The sequence below is a fragment of the Eubalaena glacialis genome, chromosome 15 (assembly GCF_028564815.1).
Source record: "Eubalaena glacialis isolate mEubGla1 chromosome 15, mEubGla1.1.hap2.+ XY, whole genome shotgun sequence".
NCBI classification, from domain to species: domain Eukaryota; kingdom Metazoa; phylum Chordata; class Mammalia; order Artiodactyla; family Balaenidae; genus Eubalaena; species Eubalaena glacialis.
In genome coordinates, this window is record NC_083730.1 from 50,761,029 (window position 1) to 50,776,461 (window position 15,433).

General features: G+C 48.6%; 1 protein-coding gene across 3 annotated transcripts in view; it reads left to right on the plus strand.

The window, feature by feature from the left end:
• Nucleotides 1-15,433, plus strand: part of KCTD1 (potassium channel tetramerization domain containing 1) — a 181,530-nt gene that overhangs the window by 87,437 nt on the left and 78,660 nt on the right. The window contains exon 1 of one of the 3 annotated variants that reach the window (XM_061168862.1): nucleotides 3,907-4,072. The exons of 1 other annotated variant lie outside the window; for it this stretch is intronic. Coding sequence is in view for 1 of the 2 variants with exons in the window: in XM_061168858.1 (XP_061024841.1) it covers nucleotides 4,420-6,225 (1,806 nt within the window). In the remaining variant the exon portion in view is untranslated. One more of the 3 variants, XM_061168858.1, reaches the window with a different exon arrangement.

Below are 15,433 nucleotides of genomic sequence, written 5' to 3' on the forward strand. Positions count from 1 at the left end.
TGCTTTTTCTGGCCTCTGCCCTCAAGAGCCCATAAGATTTCTTGAATTTATCCATCTAAATCCTCCCCAACTCACATCTCTTGATACATAGCTACCTCCCTTCCCTGGTCCCTTGCTCCTCCAATAACTTCCTATAATGTGGTCCTCTAGAGAGGGAACTAATGGCAGGAAAATATTAAACCAAAGCAGGCATTACATTCATTTTAACTTGTAAACATTATTGCAAACAGTAATGTTGCCTTATAGTTACTTTTCATCCTACGAAATTTTTTTAATATAGAAGTTCAGATGCATGATATTTCTGATTTTTCCCCCACATGTTTCTTCCTTAAAATAGGGGTTAACTAACCACAGATCCTGTTCATGCATTCATTCATGAAAAACAACTGGAGTGTTCACCGCGTCCCCGGCACCAGCGTAAACTACACAGGTATATCGGTTTAGGAGAGGAAACATCAAAAGCAACTACATCAATTACATAACAGATGAGGTCAGAAGGCTGCAATCAAAGAGGAGGAAGAGGTGAATCTGTTTCTTTATGGTGTAACCTTTCATAAAGTGTGAACTGAATGGGAGTAAGTAGGGGGGTTATAAAATGAGGAAAAAACATTTGCAGTTTTTCCTTCCAAAATAACCATGTCACTACTTTCAAGTAATCTTAGAAATGGAGAAGCACGGATGGTACTTTATAATGATAATGAAAGAGACAAAAAATGTGGAGCATCTTGTTGAAGTTGCAAACCTCTTAGGGTCGCTTACAGTAAAGAGTTCTCTGACAGTTACATCATTGCAATCAGTGTGCCACACAGTACTGGGATCGTTTTTATATAAAGAAGATATGTGTTTTATATGTGCAGAAGCTGTTCTACACAAGAAATAACTGTCCTTGCAAAGGAGTGAGGGACAGCTGTCAGTTTCAAGTGGTGAGCTAAAGGGACTTCATGATAGGGCAAAATCAAAGTGGAGGAATCGAGGCTGGGCTGATAGGCAGAAGATAACCAATATTGCCTGTCTACCAAAATAATTAGAAGAAAGCTCTTTTGATTCTGTCAGTTTGGAATTGTGTGGAACCACAGGATGTTTTTAAGGAACCATTTATTAAAGCTGGAATTGAACTCCTGTATGAACTCAACTGTAATTCTGTGTTATTGGGTTTTAAAAATTAAGCAACATTTGGGTGGGGAGTGTTGGTGTGTGTGTGTGTTTGGGAGGGGGGTGAACAGGTTTATAATTGCTTGGTTTCCCTGGGTGTTCTTCCTGGTAAATATTGTAGGTACTAACTTGAAGAGGTCTTTTCCAATATTTGATGAAGTATCATTACGGGGAAAGAATTCTGGTAGCGTTTCAGGAGCTGGTGCCACGAAGCAGATTCACAGTCGCCTGATAATCAGTCAAGGCGTACTTTCCAAGGTGCGTTTTTTCGTATCTAATATTAGCGGGGGTCCTGCCCGTTGTTTGCAAAATATCCAGGCAGCATCTAAAGCTGCTGTTTTTCCAACTCCGTTAAAAAGTTATTTGTGCTTGGGGTTTTTTGGTTCTGCTTTTCCCCAACCCCGCCCCCTGGCTTTTGCCAGTAGAGACCTGCCCTGAGGGGGAAGGGGGGGAGGTTTGTCCTGGGAGCACAAAACCATTTTCTTTCCTGGAAATAAGTTGACGTCAACTGGGAGCTGTTTTTGGTTGCTTTGTTTCCCGGAGCGTCCAACCCAGCACACTGCCTTCGGCAAATTGCAAGCAATTCAAAGCAGCTCACCCAGCAGGGAGGGGAACCGGGGAGGAGGGAGCGGGGGACCCCCGCCGCCCGCAGAAGTGGGGAGACCTGGGAAGCGGCTCCGCTCCTGGACTGGAATGTGGGTCCGAGTCCCCAGGCCGAGCCGGGAGCGCAGCCCCGAGCCATCGCGGCCCCTAGGTTCACTGCGTTGGCGATGAGGGCCGCCGGGGAGCAGCCCCTGGTAGGGAACTTGCCGGGCGCCCACCTGAATTCTCAGAACCGCTGAAATGCCCCGCCGGACAGTTCCGGCGGCCCCAAAACCTGGGAACATCCCCGCACAAAGAGGCTTCCGGAAGTAGCCGGTGCTACTGGTGTGTGCCAACTCGTGTGCGCGGGCCCGCGTGTGCGACTAACTTAGCTGCCTACTGCCTTGGGCTCCTTTCTACACATTTCCGGGGGACAATGTATTTTGAACAAAGCGGGCCGCACCTCCGGGACGATTCCCGAGGAATGCCACCTCCGGATTCCTCGCGTCCCGAGACGGTTCTCTGCGGAGAGGAGGACGGATGAGAGCCTGTGTGTGTGTGTGTGTGTGTGTGTGTGTGTGTGTGTGTGTGTGTGTGTGTGTGTGTGTGTGTGTGTGTGTGTGTGTGTGTGTGTGTTTCCCCGAAGAGCGGGAGAGGGCCCGCGATGCAGGGACTTGCTCTAACTTGTTCACACCTGGCGCGGTTTCCCCAAAGCTCGGCAGCGTCCAGGGCCGAGGAGGAACACGGAGAGCGAGGACTCATCGCTGGGGAGACAGTCAACTCCCACTTAGACGCCCATGCGGCCCAGAGACCTAGTCTTCTTCCCTTCCTTCCTCCCTTCCTTTCTCCCTCCCTCCCTCCCGCCCTTCCTTCCTTCCTTCCTACAAATGGACAGATGGGTTACTTTTGATGTGCAAAATTATAAACTGCCCTGAAAGCAAGACAGAGGGCCCCGGGGAGAGGGGGTCCTCGGGGGACCGGCAATTGACAAGACTCTCACAGCGGAACTGCTGAGAATTCAGACTCGGAAGGAAATCCGAGGACGCCCTCGAGGAGCTGGCGAGGCAGCCTCACAGGCTGGCCGGCTTGGGCCGCGCGCTGCTGGTACCTGACTCCGTAGGTTCCCCTAGCCCCTGGGACTCGGAGTTGACTAGCGCGCCGGGGGGACACTCAGGCTGCCCGAGGAGGAGAAAGTTAGAATATAGGGCGAAATCCGTAGGTGGCCGTGGCTGTGCGTCCAAAGAAATCAGTCGAGGCCTCCGGAGGCTCTGGGGGCGCTGCCCCCGGGCCTGGAGACCTGGAGGCGGTGACGAAGACGTGCCCGGAGCCTGGGCGCGCCGGGGGCGGGCCTTTGGCTGGAAGTGGGACAGTGTCTCCGATGGGAAAGCGGGACCCGGGCGAACTCTTTGGCCGCCTTTCCAGTTTCGGAGGTGCCCGCCCCCGCGCGCCGAAGGCAGCGCAGCCCTGAGGGCAAACGAACGGCAGTTGGCAAACTTGGAACTAGAGCACGCTCCGGATCCCAATTGCCGGAATTGTGGCGGCGGCGGGGGCGGCCGAGACCCAAGTTCACTTTTTCCGCCCTCCTGCCCGACGGATCTTAGGGACCGGCATTGCTCGCTCCAACTAGGTGGAGCGCCTCGCCGGAGGGAGTTGTGTCAGTTTGCTCCGAGGCAGGAGGGCGGTGGCCTGGGCGGGTGGGGAGGGGTCCCTGGGGTCCCCAGCGCCTCTTGCCGCGTCTCCCCTCCCACCCGCCCCTCCCAGTCTTTCTTCCTCGCTCCTTCCCCAGGCTGGCTGGACCGGCGCGGACTTGCCCCAGACCTACGGGGAGCGCCCCCGGTCTTTAATGACAGCTTAAAAGTGGCTGTTGGAAAAGTCGAAAGGGATGAGGCTGACGTGGGGCGTGTTTTGCTCCTTTGCAAGAGTCGGAAAGGGAGCTGGGAGCCTTGCGGCTGGCCGCAGGCCCCCGCGCCTCGCCCCCAGCAAGTAGGTGGGGGAGTCGCCGCTGCCGGCAGCCCCATCCCGCTCCCAAGCCTCGCCCGCTGCGCCCTGGCCGCGGGCGCAGAGAGGGTGCGGGGCCCCGCCGTGCCTCCTCCACCCTACTCATTAACCTGCCTGCTCCGCTCCGCTCCGGGCGGCGCCAGACACGGGCTTCTCGAAGTAGCATCCGCGGCCCACCGGGTGCTGCCGCCTCCCGGAACCCCCGGCTCCGGGGGGCAATGAGGGGGCGGTGGAAGGGGCACTGCTCCTCGGGCATTACTTAGAGAAGCGAGACCGCCCCTCCCTCCCGCCGGCCCTCCCTCTCTCTCTCGCCCGGGCCCGCGCGCCACTCCGCCAGAGGGTAAGTTGGGAGTGTTTCACCCCCACCGACAGCTCTCCCTCCCCTTCCTTTTTTTCCCTTCAAAGTTTTCTTCGGAGTGGGGAGAGAGGTGGGGGAGGAAGAGGGTCCAGCCAGCCTCGGTCCTTACGCTCTCCCTGTCTAATTTACCCCCGCCTCCCTACCCCTCCATCCCCTGCGCGCCGGTGCCCCTCCGGAGCAGCGCTCCGAACTGACAATTGGAGCGCGGCTCCTTTAAGAGCCCGGCTTTGCCTCCCGGTAGCTGAAGGTCATTAAACACAAAAGCTCTCAGCGCTGCGGTCCAATATAGCGCATGCGCCCTGCCCGAGGACTGGCAGAGAGACGGCAATATGGCGAGAATGCCTGGCAGCGGGGACTGTAACACCAGCGCGGGCGGCAGCGCCAGCGCCGCCGCCGCCGCCGCCGAGAACAATGGGGAGCGGGGCGAGGGCGAGCGCGGTGCGGGGGGCCGAGGCCGCCGCCACGGCCGCCCGCACTACTGCAGCGCGGGCGAGGAGGAGGAGGAAGAGGAGGAGGAGGACGAGATCCAGGAGGTGCAGATAACGGGGGACGAGGAGGAGGACGGAGGTGGGGGGCTGGAGGAGGAGGAGGAGGAAGAGGAGGAGGAAGAGATGGGTCTGGACTGGGACGAGCCCCTGGAGCCCGAGGACTCGGCCGGGGAGGAGCTGGAGCCGGAGCCGGTCCATATGATCAATATGGACCAGAGCGCCGCGCTGGAGCCCGAGGCGCCGCCGCGGCTGCTGGCGCCCCGGGCCCGCGGCGGGCCGCCTGGGGACGGCGCCGAGCTGGACCCCGACGTGCTGCAGCGCCCCGAGCGGGCCCGGCTGAGCGAGAACACCCGGCTGGCCACCCGCTACGCCGTGCGCATCTTCCGGGAGTACCTGAGCGAGAAGGCGCAGAGCCCGGACTTCGAGACCATGGACAAGGGGGCGCTGTGCCGCGTGCTGCGCTCCTTCTACGCCGAGGCCCGCTCCAAGAGCGGCCAGCTCTACAGCAAGTCGTCGCTCATCAGCATCCGCAGCTCCCTCAACCGCTACCTCAACGAGCCCCCGTACTGCCGCACGCTCGACCTCACCAAGGACCCGGAGCTGCGCAGCGCTAACCTGACGCTGGCCGCGGTCATCCGCAAGCTCGAGGAGCAGGGCGCCGGGCCGGTGGTGCAGAAGCAAGCCATCACGCGCGCCGACCTGCGCAAGCTCTACACCTCCAGCGTCTTCAGCACCAACACGCCCTTCGGGCTACTCAACAAGGTCTGGTTCGAGACGTGCATGTACTTCTGCACGCGCGGCCGCGAGAACCAGCGCGAGCTGGAGGAGGACTCCTTCGGGCTGGCCATGGACGAGGACGGCCGCAAGTTCGTCTACTTCAAGTCCCTCGGGCCCTACCACAAGTCGCGCTCGTCGTCGTGGAGCAAGAAGCGCGCCGAGAGCAGCGACGAGGAGAACTTGCCGCGCATGTACGAGACGGGCACCGAGTTCTGCCCCTACGCCAGCTTCGTCAAGTACCTGTCGAAGCGCAACCCCCTCTGCAAGGCGTTCTTCCAGCGGCCCCGGGACCACTGCAGCGAGGGCGATGTGACCTGGTACGAGAACAAAGCCATCGGCAAGAACTTGCTGGGCACCAGGATGCAGATGCTCTCCAAGGCAGCCAAGCTCTCCAAGACCTACACCAACCACTGCATCGGCGCCGTCTCCATCGCCACGCTCAACAGCATCGCGGGCATCGGCACCAAACTGGGCTCGCCCGCCCCGCAGGGCTGCTACGCCGAGGCTCTGAACGGGGCGGCTCGCCACCACTCCCCCCATCCCCCCACCCATCCCTCTCACCACCACCGCCCCCAGCCGCCCTCGCTGGGGAACACCTATATCCTCCCCAGAGACAGCCAGGTCGGGCCCGACGTGAAATCGGAGGCTGCGCCCAAGCGCGCCCTGTACGAGTCCGTGTTCGGGTCGGGGGAAATCTGCGGTCCCTCTTCCCCTAAAAGACTTTGTATCCGCCCCTCTTCGGAGCCTGTGGATGCGGTGGTGGTGGTTTCCGTGAAACACGACCCCCTGCCTCTTCTTCCAGAAGCCAATGGGCACAGAAGCACCAATTCTCCCACAGTAGTTTCACCTGCTATTGTTTCCCCCACCCAGGTAACCAAACCAAACTCTATGCATGAAATGTTTCTCTGGTACCACTTCGAGACTAACTTGTGCTAACGCAGGTCTGGGTTGGGGGGAAGTTTTTCAAAGTAGCAAATATGCTGAGTCGGATTTGATTTCACCCTTAGAAGGATGAAACTCTCTTGATGCTTTTCAGGACAGTTTACACCTAACCTTAAAGGCTGTAAGAGGGCAAGCTACCTAACAATCCCTGCTGCGCAGTAACGCTGAAAACGTCAAAGTTCGCAGAACAAAAGGGTCAGCTCAACCCTCGCAGCCTCTCTCCACCGAATGCCTGCGTTTATAAGGCAAAGAGTGCAGGAATACTGTGCATATAAATGAAGCAGTTACTTAAAATATCTTTGAATAAAGTAACCATTAAAATACTGTATTACATATACGCCCTAACTTATGAAGGTAGAAAAAGTTATAAATTATTAAAAAAGAAAACATGCCAATCCTACTTAATGTAAAGGGGCGGGTTTTGGAGAGACTGGCAGTTGAGTGCCAGTTTATACCGTAAGGTGCAGTTGAATGTAAAGCAACGTTTGGGATGTAGTTTTCATAAACTAAAGTCACTTGTTAAAGTTATGGAAAGGTAGTATCTCCACTGCCAGCCAGGCTCCCAACTGGAGCGTGCCCCATGGTGACCAGCAGAGTGGGCACTGAAACATTGCTGTCTTTCCTAGCACCATGGAGCTCTCTGTCTAGGGGGCAGATAAGTGGCGGGAAGACAGACTGCTGAGATAACAACACAGTAGAGTGGAAAGAACACCAAAGTAAGAGTGCTAGCCCAGAAGCTGAGCCACCTTGGGCAAGTCAGTTCACCTCTCTGGACTTCAATATCCTCAACAAAGATAAGGAAACTGTTTTTACACAAAAATTATTTATTTCTAAGCACTTAGAATTCTGGGTAGAGATTGGGGATTCAATTGGATGCTTGTCGTATTATTTTTCCTGGAGGAATATATTCATATTATTAAAACTAGATTCATCTTTTGGGTACTGTGCTGTAGCAGCCAGAAAGCAGAGGTCCTTGGGGGCTCTGCTGTATTCTCCAGGCAGGAGTAGCCACTGGGGGTTTTACAGCTTTGCCCTCCCTGCCATCAAGCAGAAGTAGGAATTTCAGCTCTAAGTTTGGAGGTGTAGTGCAGGCCTTTCAATGAACAGATGTCAGGTACCTCTGTGCTTTTTCCAAAGTGGAAATTCCAGTTCTGGACACACTGACCCTTTCAAACGTCTACATGCTAATCAGCAAGCCTCAAGGCCAACCGAGAAAGGGGCTGTGAAAGGTACTATAAACACCAAAGTTCTCTAAAATACACGAGACCCGGAGGCTATGTGTCTTTCTGTACTTGTAGTGTGCACAGTAATTTCTGACAGACCAGGAGGTGGTTGTAGGGAGCTGTAAGGATGGAGAGGAGAGTTCTTTCTCCTCTTTGGAGAATTTGGGTTTGCTTTTTCTTTGAAAGCAGAAATAAATGATCACATTCTTCTGTTAAAGTAAAAACCCTTAAAAATGCCCTGGTTTCAAGTAGCAACTGATTAATTAAGAGTTAAAAGCCTAAGAGAGTTTATTAAAGTATCTATCTGCTTGAATTTAACAATGAAGCAGTTTGTCCCCTGGCATTTGTCTACTGGTTTCTTGACACCAGTGTCACATAGAATAATGACTTAAGATCCACGAAAGATTAGGGGGGTTTGTTTAGTTGGTTTGGTTTTGTTCTAAGAATTGCAGTCACTCTGTCACAGTCTTTCATTTTAACTGAGTGAGATCAATCATTTCTGTCAACCTGAACACTGATTCTTTTATTCTTGAGTGATTGTCAGGTAACTCCCAGGTTAAATGGAGATTTGAGGGTCCATATGTTGGTTATGTTATCATTATGCCTCTCAAACAGTATCTTAGCTAAGTCTCTTGCAGTTAAAACACTGCAAAAAGTTGCTCTCTTTGCTTTCACTAATGTTAGAGTGAACAATTTTTTTATCAGCGTTAAGAAGTTTAAGGGAACTCTTTAGTAACTCCTGTAGAACTCACTTTATGAAGTCTGAGTATTCTAAGTATGAAACAGGTGTTTAGTTTAAGTACAAAGCTGATATTAAACTTTTTCCTTCTGTATTTACTAAAATCACTGTTGAGGTTCAGGGCATTTCCTGGGGATTAATGACTGGCTGGGGTTACTGGCCGGGAGGCTTTGCTTTAGGTCGGCAACTCCTTTGGCTGGTCATTAATCCCCAGGAAATGCCCTGTGTACCTCGAACTTTGGTCATTAGCACTTAATTATAAACATAGGCTGTCTAACCTTAATACAGGCTAGACCCTCGTCAAGTGGAGTGGCACAGAATTCCACTAAGGACCACTTGATGCCACAGTCCCACCCTGATGTTTGATTCTTTTCTAACATTGCAAGTTTCTCAAAAAAATGAAGAGCCTATTACTATCAATGCATTTACTGTTTTTACTTCTTGAGGGTGTTCATAAGTGTATCACTTATGGGACTGGTTGAAAAATGAATGCGCTCAAGGATTAATGAAGATTATGGAATTTGTGATTTTTTTACTCATGTGAAGTGCCTGGTGTTAGTTGGTTTTGGAGTGGGTGGAGGGCTTGGTGGTTGTGATGGTGACCTTAACTGGTTCACTCATGAATTCTCTGGAAGGTCTGTATTCAAAGTAAAGGATGGTTTTAGTTCCCTCCCCTCCCCACCCAAGGCTGTTGTGATTTAAGATGATCCAGTTACTAGTACAACATCTAGCTCCCAGGTGGAGACAACGTGGTTCATATGTAAAGGCTTAGCACATCCCACATCCTACCTCTTCATAGCTGTTCTCTTTGCATGAAAATGCAGCATTTTTCCTGCCTCAGTCAACAGTACTTCAGCCTAGATGGGATGATAGAGATCTGTAACTTTAGTCTTTATCATTTACAGAAAAAAGAATCCTAGTAGGAGTTTAGATTCTAAATATCATAGTTTTGTTGCTAAAGTTTTTATGGACTGTACCTTTCTCGGTACCAAACAAAAATGTGAAAATTAGCTCCCTAAAATATACTTGGCAGCATTCGTAAGCTTGTGACAAAGGTGCCTTCAGTTGGAGCTACTTGACCCTAACCCAGATTACTTCCAGAAATACTTTTAAGGAATTCTGTAAGTAGGAAATCTATTAGTGGAGAGATTCTGGGGTTGGTGGTGCACGTCCAGTGTTTCTGTTTCATTGACTTCACTAGGGGCCAGAGTCTGTCCTTAGAGTCTCCAGGCTGGAAATTAGAGCAGCTTCCCTGTGAGGCACACCCAGTGGTTCATGACCTTGCCTTTGAAGAAGCCAGATACTGATAGCACTTGGGAAACCAGTCTTCATTCAGGTGCTGTCATGTGGGAAGGGAGAAGGAATATTCATTCTATCTACTTACTAGAAAAAACATGCATTTTATGTATTATTGAAATTATCACCAAAATCTTATTTTGAATTTGGAGACTAGGCGGGAGGGATACACTTTTTTTTTTTTCTTAAAGATGGAATCAAACTTCTGTAAACGTGACAGGAGAGTGTGTTTAACAGCTATGGCAATTATAGGTTATCTGGAGCAATTAGGATTAACCACCTTGTTTAAAATGGGTATTTTCCTGATTTTTAATAATATTTTGTGGCTGTATTATTTTTTCTGATGCAGGAATGTTTGCTCTCCTTTACAGAAAGTTCAAATTGGTGAAGAAACTAAATGGCATTAACATAAGTGTGGAACTTTTTTCATTCATTCAGGAAACAATTACTGAGCACCTACTATTTTGGCTTTGGTACCAGGAATCTTTATAAACTAATCATTTTCCACTTGGCAAGTGGTCTCATTGGCAAGATTTTGGCCTCATTAAATATTAAAATGAGATTAAAATAAAGAAGGTTAAAAGGTGACGCACTCAGTGCAACAGTCACTTGGGAAAGAAATCTGTAGTTTTACTCTTGCATATTCATATTGCAGTGAGTACTCAGGTGTATTATTTTAAATTGATATGAACCTACATATATGTCAGCTCACTATCTATCATATCTGATCCAGGAAATAGAAAAAGAAGTATTTGCCACCAAAGGAGAAAGTGGATGCCATTCATCTCGAACGTAAACCCTGATTTAAAATCTGGTTCCCCTAACAAATGTCACCTAAAAGGCCATCCTCTCGTCATTGTAGATGGATTTCAAGCAAGAAGAGCCCCTTCTTCAAATAGGACTGTGAGTTGTATGTGAGACCTCTCAGGTTTTCACCTTGATTTAGGCCAAAGCTCCACTTCAGTGATTTAATAAAAAGTTCACTTTCAAGTTATCTTTTGGTATCTCCACTGCCATTTCAAAAGCAGAATCGATATAGGAGTTGCTTTGTGGTTACGTATGTTGAAAATCTTAAGACCAAACATAAACTAGTAATCTAGAACTTTTATTTCTAGAACCTATTTTACTTCTCTTGATTGATCATTCACTGCATTGTACCAATTAGTCAGGATGCCATTTGAAAGACTTCTCTGGAGAATTTAGATAGGGGATAGGTAGTGGGAATTAATTGGTCCAAAAGGGAGATTGATTGACTTTGATAAATGAAAATGAAAGTAAACGGAACTTTAGAATTTGAAACCTTGTGCTGATAAACATTTTTATTTAACACTAGTGATATTCTAAAGAAGCTGAATTCAACTCAACCATTGTTTTTTGTTGTTTTTCTTGGCCACACTGCAGGGCATGCAGGATCTTAGTTCCCTGACCAGGGATCGAACCATGCCCCCTGTAGTGGGAGCAAGGAGTCTTAACCACTGGACTGCCAGGGAAGTCCCTCAGCTCAACCATTGTTACCTGAACCTCTTGCTACCTGCTAAGTACTGCCAAGAGAAGCAGGATTCAGTTTTCGCCCTCGGTCAGGGTTTGCAGAGGAAGGGCTTCCAAGCTGAAGTGATTCTCTGCTTGATGCATGAACATCACAAGGGAAACAGATGAACTTGTGAAGTTTTAGGCCCTTTGGGTTTCCAGATATGTGAAAGTTTCTCTTTGCCTTCTCTTCTCTTTCAAGAGAGGATGGTCTCTGGATGGTGTCGAGTCTATAACAGAGACTGAGCTTCTATATGGTCTAGAAATAAATGGGCATTTAAGCCATTCAAGATATCTCGCTAATATCAGCTATGGGCTGAGATTGAACCTGCATGTGAGGGGATATTACCTAGCGCCCATGGCTGTGAACTAGACACCGGACCCCAGCGCATCCTGTCAGACTACAGGAGGCCCAACCTAATTAGACGTGTTTTAGGTTTTCAGTAATTCCGTTCAGCACTTTTTTTTTTTTACTGTCAGACTTTCTTCCTTTCAGCTTATGCTATAACAATCTGACGGAGCCTTTTTTTCCTTAAAAAAAAGATCCATTTATATCTGACAGCAAACTTTCCTTAGTGACTGATTTTTTTTTTAATTCATATCATATCCTAAATTTGTCCGCGTCTTGGGTCACAGCATTTTCAAAACAAATGGAAGTGGGAACCATCTTCCAGTATTGGAAGGCCAGAGTGTCTGAGCTTTAATTGTAGTTTTCGTCACAGCAGTTTGCTCTTGGGCAGCTTTGCAAACCCCAGTGGGAACTTCCTTTTTCTGGAAACCCACTACTTTCTGAGATTTGTGATTTGTGTTTAGCAACTGGAAACAGTTCAGCTCTTGTGGGCCCTCCAGGTAGTTAGTTCGGTTGTTTTTAATATGGGGCAGCGGGGGGAGGGGAGCGGGTGGGAGGGGGCGGGGGAAGCGGGGGGGGGGGGGGGAGTACAGGGAAGTCCCACAGGCGTGAAGGAGCGGGGATGGGGGGCCGTAAGGGTCTCCTATGTCGAGTCCATTTCTGGAACCCTGGGAAACTGCGGGAACCTGGGGAGGCCTTGGAGGGAAGCCCCGGGCACCATTCAGGGCCACTCAGTTCTTCCCCCATCACCAGCCCCATCTCCACCCGAGTATAGACATTTGAAACTCATCTTTGTAATGCAAGCCTTTCCTGGGAGTGTCTAGACTCCTTCACACCCTGAATTACTGCTTTCCCCTGATCACCTGGCAGTGAACCCTGGCAGATGGGCGGTTTGATCCGGTCTGTAAGGAAGGAGGCAAAAATGTGCTACCTACAAAGCGCTGACAGATTTAAGAGATCGTTAGGCTGTAGGCTTCTGGGAAGAAAGAGGAATTCGGAAAGGAATGCCGGAGAATGACAGAGATAAGTGTTGCTTCCTTTGTGATAATTGGGTTACCGAATGTCAAGACTAGTTTGGAAGCTTGTAATTATCAATTTCTAGTTTTAACTGCATGTCCCCAGTCCAGGGTAACTCACCCGGTTCAGTCCACAGTCTCACCACTCAGTTCCCATCCTTCCTCTCTTAACACAAGACAAAGGGAACTGTTATTTTTAGCACCGGGTCCCATTAGAGCTCTTTCCACCACGTTTCTTAAGCTTGTGGATTAGTTTTGATACCTAAACTTGCTGTGGCTTTTGCCATGTAGTTTTTGGTTTTGGGGTTTTTTTGGCTGTGGCGCGGCAGGCAGGATCTTAGTTCCCCAACCAGGGATCGAACCCGCGCCCCCTGCATTGGAAGCGTGGTCTTAACCACTGGACCGCCAGGGAAGACCCTGCCATGTGGTTTTTAAGGAACTTAACACAGGTGAACCGTTTCACCATCCTGGCTTCTTCGCTGTTCTGGGTCAGGGAATGGACATTTGGACCAGATCCACGCAGGAGTGAAGGGAGGGAGTGTGCGGCCCCGAGGCTGCCATTTCACTGGGCTGCAGTGCAGAGACAAACGTGATTCCCTCCTTGAAGAGTCTGACGTCAACTGTCCCAGCCTCTAACTAACTCTGTAGTTAGGAAGTGGAATGTCATCATGAATAATAGCCAAGACGAACAAAGGGCTTTAAAGTGGTCCCCCGACCGGCAGACTCTGCATCGCTCCGCAGTGGGCTACGTGGTCTCCTTTAATCCTCACACAGTCCTTCAAGGAGTTATGGTTATTATTTCCATTTTACAAAGGAAGAGTCTGTGAATAGATGTTGACTTAATTTACTGAAGGTCCAGCAACTGGTTAGTGACTATGCTGGGACTTGAGTCCAGAACTGTCAGATTTCAGAGTCTGCTTTTAAATCCATGGTCTGTTGATTCCAAAATTCTTAACTGTTCAAATAAAAGAATCCATTAAAGAGAAGATGATATGACATTAGATTCATATCACTGCCTGAGGTGCTTTCCTGGAGCAACTTAAGAAGAGCGAACTTGTTAAAATACAGCAAAAAAAAAAAAAAAAAAATTGGGAACAGAAGAATATTTCCAGTACTTAACATGCTTCCATTTTGCTGTGTGTGGTCCCAGCCTCTGACGAGTCTGGGGACAGTATCAGCCTCTTTTGAGAAGCCCCATCACATACAACATGTTAAGAGTAAACTCCAGGGCCAAAGCTCAGCTCTGCCCAGAACCAACCTGGTCTTCAGTTTCCTCCTGGGTCAGATGGGGTCAGTGGTCATACTCACCTCCTAGGGTCGTCAGCGTTAAATGAATTACTGTTTAAAAAGTGCTTAAAACAGGAGTGCTCGATGAACATTTTCTATCATTTTATTATCTTAGCACAGAATGTTTGACATATGAAAAACGGCTGATCTTGCTGATAAAGTCCCAGTCTCAGTCTTCAGTGTTTCTCTTGTGAATAGGTCGTCCAGGTGCTGCGCAGGGGCCTTTCTGCCGCGTCTCCTCTGGGGTGTCTGTTGCCTTGGGCCAGTAGCACCCCCTCTGGTCTCCTAGGAGACGGGCAATCTCAGGAGGCCTCTGGCACTGTGGCTCACCCAGGCCCCCTCCCTCTCACTGTCACGTCAGACAGCCCATCCAGGTGGATGCTTTATACCAAAGCTGGTTTTTCTCCCCTCTGCTTTTCTTTGAGATTTAACTCCACAGCTTCTTCTAAGTTTGTTCTGCAGACCCTTCCCATTGCTAGAGGGGGGAGGAGGCACTCTCTGAGGGGCATAATTGCCGCCCAAACTCCAGGGGATTCACAAAAGTTGGCTTAGAAGGTGACTGACAGCTTTTCACAAGAGTAAATTTTATTTGGAATGGTTTGGGATTAGGGGAGCAGTCATAATACTGGGGTTCTTAAAACATTATGAAGGTCGTTATGGCAATGACTTTCATAAATTTTTTTGGGGGGTGTAATTCAGATTTTATTGCTTATTATGTCATTCCATACAACTTTAAGTAAACAGACGTTGAGAAAATATACTGGAAGTATTAAACAGATGATGACAATATTGGTGAGAATGTTCAAGTGTTTTACATAAGGTCGTAAGAGGCACCGCTGCCACCATCACCCCCCCCTCCAAAATTTGTACATTTCGTATAAAAAGAGTAAAAATAGTTCACTGGCATTTAACTAGCATTATTCTTCGTAATGACTTTCGTAAATTTTAATTCCAGTATTCTAGAAGTAGGGCCTGTATTTGGCTAGATCTTCTGTTATATTGTTTGCATTTCCCTAATGCATAATTGGATTATAATTTTCTAATTCTTTTTAATTTTCTAATTCTTGACTTCTGTCTTGGAGACTATATAAAATCAATAGAAGTTTTACTTGAAGTTGATGTGTACTAATATATGCTTTGAATAGGCTGCAGAATCAGGGTGATGGGTTGGTATTCTGATGCAGCATTGCTGACCAGTAAATGACCTCTTCTGACTTGTTCTTAGTTTGACAAAGCGAGCACTCTTATAAAGAAACGATTGCTGTGATGATGCAGGGATCTGTCACCTCTAATTTAGTTTGCTTTTCAAATAATCACAGTATTCAGCCACCATATTCCCAGTAGTATAAGTTTGTGGGTTTGAGAATTATATTAATTAAATTAATTAATTATTAATAGCTTTAATTAATAATTCTATTAATTTCATTAAGCCAGCTCATCTGGAATGTTGGTTTCTATTTTGTGACTTTTTTTCTGACAAAATTATATATAAATAGATTTTAGATATTTTCTTTCCATCTTGAACAAATATCTCATTGTTTTTTACTCCAGAAAAAAAAAAGACTGGCAGAATATTTATTTTACAGTGGAAAGCATGTTGCTGCAGAAACACACAGACCTAAATAAAAGTGTAACAAGAATATTAGAAAACGGATTATGCTAGCTTCATTCTCTTTTCTTCTCAATGTGGTGTTCATTC